The 6142-nt window shown below is 43.1% G+C and overlaps 1 protein-coding gene across 2 annotated transcripts in view; it reads right to left on the bottom strand.

The window, feature by feature from the left end:
* The window catches only part of CA8 (carbonic anhydrase VIII), a 79920-nt gene that overhangs the window by 38686 nt on the left and 35092 nt on the right, over positions 1-6142 (bottom strand). For both annotated transcript variants that reach the window (XR_435944.2, XM_006769050.2), the window contains exon 4: positions 200-295. Coding sequence is in view for 1 of the 2 variants with exons in the window: in XM_006769050.2 (XP_006769113.1) it covers positions 200-295 (96 nt within the window). In the remaining variant the exon portion in view is untranslated. The remainder of the gene's footprint in view (positions 1-199; positions 296-6142) is intronic.

The raw sequence follows: 6142 nt of genomic DNA, 5'->3' as shown, positions 1-6142 counted from the left end.
TTAGAAAATAAATAAGTAAGAAGGGTACAGGATACAGCATGGGGATACAGTCAATATTACTGTAAACATTTTGTGTGGTGACAGATGATTATTAGAGACTTATCATGGTGATCATTTCATAAGTATATATATATATATCTTGCAAAATTAATTGGAAACAAGCATTTGAACAATTCAACAATCATAGGAGACCATTTACCTGAACAAACAAAGCGATGATGGCGATTCCATGCGGCTTCCCCACAGCCTCGTCAATACTGCCAAACAGGGTGGAGTTCCAGTGGATCAGATGCAACTGGGTAAGCAACAACAGACAGGTGGCCTCGTTACTTAATGTACCCCCCACAGAGGAAAACAAAGACAGATCAACTTTCCGTAATCATGTGTATATGGTATCATAAGCAACAAGAGTATCACCAAGAGACACTAACAGATTACTGCCTTAACACAGCAATTCCCCTGTAGGAATGTCTTCCTTCTTACTTCTGAGCAGAAGCAATGCTTAGGGGCTTGCTGCCTCTCCAGTTGTGCTTCAGTCCTAATCAGGACCGCATCGAAGGAGACTGGCAAATTTCCCACTGATTTGGTTGCCTTTCTTTAAATGTCATACCCTCTGGATCTCAATGGAACAAACACTGGAACTCAAAGGATTAGTACCTGCAGTATTTCCATCAAGAATAAGGCAAAGCCTGTCTCAAATTCTGGTAAATTATTTCAACCTTCTAAGCCAGGGGAATAATTTGGTCTGGCCCTGCCAAGGCATTCGGGGTGACTTCATTAAACGTATGACAAAATGTAGCAGGCGAATTTTTAAGTTGATAATTTTGTATGGCCCGTGAATAATGTTATAAATATCCAAATGGCCCTTGGCAGAATAAAGGTACCCCACCCTAAGCATATCCATAGAAAAAAAATACTGCATCTTTTTAAAGCCATGGTGAAATAAAAAATGCTGATGTGGAGCTCTAAAAGAAGGCCATTTCTGGCACTGGAGATAAAGTTTAATCTGTGAAGGAATGACAAACAATGCTCAAGAGGACTCCCTCACTCCTGGTCTCACAAAGCTTTGTAAGCTTTCAAGTTTATCTAGAATATGCACTTGTTCCTACAGCCTGATAAAACACTTGCAAGAAGCCAAATTCAATTCCCTGGCTAAAATTAAATGGCCACTGAGGTTCTTAGTATAATAGCATCTAAGTAAGCCTCTACCTAGAATACTATCTTCGTCAATGGCCCTTTTAATCATAATTACTTACCACCTTAAAATACTGCCTCATTTAAAAATTAGTTCTAATCCAAAAATATATAGCTACAATTCAATCACCAGGTCATTTTAGCATCCATATTAAAATATTATGGAAAATTATCATGAGGATTGCCACAAATTTGGTGGGGATTTTTCCTGCTAAATTTGTCCAAGATTCTGAAATTATAAAGCTGACCACCAGAGGGAGGTAATGAAGTCTTCTGCCCATATGTAATAGAAAAGACTACTAGTATTTCCAAGATAAGGGTAGGTCAGGCTCTGAAAAATCCACAAGGACCATGACTGCCCAATAAATTTAACTGTCAAGGCACTGCCTTTAAGAAAACAATGTTTTATAACCTTTCCGTTAATAATGAAAGACCGACCAATTTTGATCTTTCCTTTTCTGGCTGCAACAATAGCATAGCCGTCCCAGTGGTACAGATAAGTGTACAGAGGTGTAGATAAGAACTGACTGCCTTAGTTAAATCAACAAAGAAGGCCCACGGTTGAAATCTAATTTTATTCGACAAATTACAAAGTTCAAATCAACATTTTTCTTACTGCTCATAGCCACATTATAGGGTATATTTTCTGATACAAAATAAATAAACCAAAAAAGAATGGTCTCTTTTTTTTTCTTTTTGTCACCCCTCACAATCCAGCAACATCATCACTCACACCAACTCTTTAAAATCTGGTGCACATTTTTTTGTGTTTGAAAATGTAATGGGAACCCACTCCGTAAGTGTGTGCTGCACATGGTGACTTCATTTCCTAGAGTGTAGGACAGCCCTGGTGGGTGGCTCAGTTGGTTGGAGCATTGTCCCATACACCAAAAGGTTGCGGGTTTAATCCCCAGGCAGGGTGCATACAGAAGGCAACTGATCAATGTTTCTCTCTCTGTATCCTCTCTCTCCCTCCCCCCACCCCCGTTGTCTCTCTCTCGAAATCAGTACAAACATAACCTTGGATAGGATTTTTTTTTTAAAGAGTATAATATAGAAGAGTAACTTTACAGTGGAGAAATCTGACAAATACTACCTGAGCCAGGTGATCAAGGTCAACATCAACAGTTATCAGTCATGTTGCTAGTACCGATGGTTAATTCAATTACCAAGCAAATTTCTGACACATTCTGGAAACCAGTTGTAACCTATGTAAATACTATGTATTTAATTATATGTAGTAGTAACTCAGATGGGCAATCCACAAACATAACAACACTCTACAGTTTCTTGTCTCAGCGTTAGCTCACTGTGCTCCCCGAGCTCTTCCTCACTCCACCTGTCTGCTAGGGCTGCCATGACAAAGTACCACAGACTGGGTGGTGCAAACAACAAATAGTTTGTTTTCCCACAGTTCTGGGGGCTGGAGTCCAAGATCAAGGTGTCAGGAGGTTTGGTTTCTTCTGAGGCCTCTCTCCTTGCTTGTACATGGCTGCCTTTTCCTGGCGTCCTCATATCATCTTTTCTCTGGGCATATCTATGTCCAAATTTCCTCTTTTTATAAGGACACCAGTCACACTGGATTAGGGCCCATCCTAACAACCTCATTTTAACCTAATTACCTCCACAAAGATCCTGTCTCTAAATATGGTCACCTTCTGATGTACTAAGAATTGGACTTCAACATATGAATCAGGGAGGAGCACAATTCAGCCCAAACACCATTTATCTCACCTTTTTCTCACCTTAATGAAGCCCTTCAGATCTCAAAAGCTTGAATTGTTTACATCAATTTCTGCACTCCCACAGTCCCTTCTTCCTATCATCTTGTATTTTGCCTTATGTTAGTGTTGCTCTGTTCCATAAAGCAAAGCCATGTAGATACAGAAAAATGATCAGTGCATTTGAATAACTAGAGTAGCGTGTGGGTAGCTAAAGGGTACGTACGGCTGGCAGTGACAGGAAAGATGAGGCTAGAAAGCTAGTGGGGTTCAGATTGCACAGAGCCTTCAATTTTATCATGACTGTGTTTTGGGAATCACGAAAGTAATATTGCAGTGAATATGATCATTACTTATGCTGTTTAGACCCAATCAAACTCCCCATACCAATGTCTTTCCTTCAAAGGTCCTTCTGGCAGTGTGGGGGTGAACTGGAAGTGTGAGACCTGGGAGGCTACCACAAAAGTTCCATGATAGGGGTGTGGGATGGTTCATTTTATGTGCCAACGTGGCTAGTCTACAGTGCCCAGCTGTTTGGTCAAACATCCATCTCAGTGGTTCTCAACCTTCTGGCCCTTTAAATACAGTTCCTCATGTTGTGACCCCAACCATAAAATTATTTTCGTTGCTACTTCATAACTGTAATGTTGCTACTGTTATGAATCGTAATGTAAATATCTGATATGCAGGATGGTCTTAGGCAACCCCTGTGAAAGGGTCGTTCGACTGCCAGAGGGGTCGCAACCCACAGGTTGAAAACTGCTGGTCTAGATGTTGCTATGACGGCATTTTTTTAGATATAACCTTTAAATCAGTAAACTTTGGGTAAAGCAGGTTACCTTCCATAAGGTGGTTGAGGTCCCCCAAAGGAGAAGCAATTTTACCTCCAGATAATAACGTAAAAATTCCACCTCAGCTTCTAGTCTATGGCCTGCCCTGAAGTTTTCAGATTTGCCAGTTTCCACAATTACATGAGCCAGTTCCTTAAAATAAATCTTAATTCGTCATCTCTCAATAAATAGATAGATAATTAGACAGACATAGACGTAGACGTAGACATAGACCTGTTTAGATGTATATCTGTTTCTCTGGAGAACCCTGACTAATACAGGTTGTGCAAACAAATTTTAAAAAGTATAAAGATGAATGGAGATTTTAGTCTGAACAAGACTAGTAGCAACAGGAATAAAGACATGGCTCTAACAATTAAAATTACAATATTTGGAATTTATTCTCCTAACAGTAAACACGGTTCTTTTAGGGAAGGGAAATGGGAACACAACAATTCACTGATGATCATAAGGAACATATTAGAACTTTTACTGACGTTTATTTTTATCCAAAGCCTTTTGTATTTCAAGTTTCCTATGCTTCATAAAGTAGATTTGATAGAAGGTGGATATATAAAGAGAGAGATAAATGATAGAAAGAAAATACATATTAGTTCATGAATGTAATTTATTTAAAAATATAGACACACTAGAGGCCCAGTGCACGAGATTCGTGCACCAGTGGGGGGGCGTGGCCTGTTGGAATCAGCCCCCTGTGGGAGTGCCGCTCATTCATGTCAGCCAAGCGGCTATGGACCCACCCTCTGAGCAGCTGCTCCCTGATCCGGCATCTTCCGTGGAGCCAGAGCACTCGCCTCTCCAGGGAACCCAGTCAGGGCCGGGCCTAGGGACAATAGCACTGAGAGGCAGCAGAGTAGGCCTGAGTCCCGCAGCAGCCATGAACCCGCCTCCCAAGCCTCTGAACTTGGCCCCCAGCCTCCAGGGTCAGCTCTGTGAGCCCGGCGGCACTACATGGCCTATGGGCATCCAGAGGTGGCTGCAGGGATCGAGGAGGAGGAGGAGCCGGAGCCTGGGGCGAGGAGACAAAGATTGCAGCCCGGGTTCCTTCCCATCAGCCTGGGGTTTGTAGGGGGAGCAGCCACTCATCCCAGTCAGCCAAGTGGTGCTCCCACTGTGGGAACGCACTGACCACCACGGGGCAGCTCCTGCGTTGAGTGTCTGCCACCCTGGTGGTCAGTGTGCGCCATAGCGACTGGTCTACCAGTTGTTCTGCCTTTCGGTCACTGAGCTTTTATTATATAGGATGGTTTTGAATGGAAAGACATATGGCACTACGAATACGGCTTAGAAAATGAAGAAGTGGCCCACTGAGTCTAAGGGAGGCTTAGCAGAGGTCCAAGCAGACGCTATAATCAGGCCGGGGCGCTGGAAGATGAACTGCAATGAGATGGGCTCTGGGGCGAGTCTGCTCTACAGCAGCATTCAGAATGCAGAGGCAGAAACACGCCACACTCTGCAACTCCACTGATCGATTCTTAGAGACAGCATGCTCTCGGAAAAGACCTCTGAGGTGGGAAGCGGATTCCTGTTTCAGTTCCACAGCTCTTCAGCTCTGTGAACTTCCCAAGGCACTAACTTCTTTGAGCATCAGTCTAACATAAGGAGTGTTATATCTTAAAAGCTTGGCTTCTCCACACCTTTTTCTGACCTCCCCTGGTACTCTCTCTATTCCTATACTCTTTTTTAAAATATATATATTTTTATTGATTTCAGAGAAGGGAGGGAGAGAGAGAGAAACATCAATGATGAGAATCATTGATCTGCTGCCTCCGGCATGCCCCCTACAGGGCATTGAGCCCGCAACCCAGACATGTGCCCTTGACCAGAATCAAATCCAGGACCTTTCAGTCTCTGGGCCGATGCTCTATCCACTGAGCTAAACCGTCCAGGGCTCTAGTCCTATACTCTTATCACATTTTGTTGTCATTTGCATTAGTTATATGCAGCCAGCAAAGGCACTGAAGCAGGCTCATACATTGTGAGAATGGAGAGCAGCTTACCAATTTGTAGGAAGGACCAAGTATATAGAGGCCCCTTAGCATTTCTAAGGAGTATACGGGTTAAATAGAGCTATTACTACCTCTGCTGCCTAGACTCCCACGGCCCCCTCTGCTCGGTCACCTCACTCCTTTAGGGTCCATTGGCCTGAAGATGACCCCAGGCAGGACTCAGCCTCACTAAGACCTTCTGGAACCTCGTAAACACACAGCACAGCAGGTGGCACAGGGGCTGCTTCTTGCAGTTTGAACCCAAACTCCAACTATGGTACTGACAACAGTAGTTGGGGAAAAAGAAAAAAGGGAACAAGATTTCTTCCTCAACGGACACAATGGGCGGTTCTCCACTCTCCCTTCACTGATTCTCTCAAAAGACAAA

This window comes from Myotis davidii, unplaced genomic scaffold (assembly GCF_000327345.1).
Source record: "Myotis davidii unplaced genomic scaffold, ASM32734v1 scaffold1, whole genome shotgun sequence".
In the NCBI taxonomy this organism is placed as follows: Eukaryota; Metazoa; Chordata; class Mammalia; order Chiroptera; family Vespertilionidae; genus Myotis; species Myotis davidii.
This window is presented reverse-complemented; position numbering and strand designations above follow the sequence as displayed.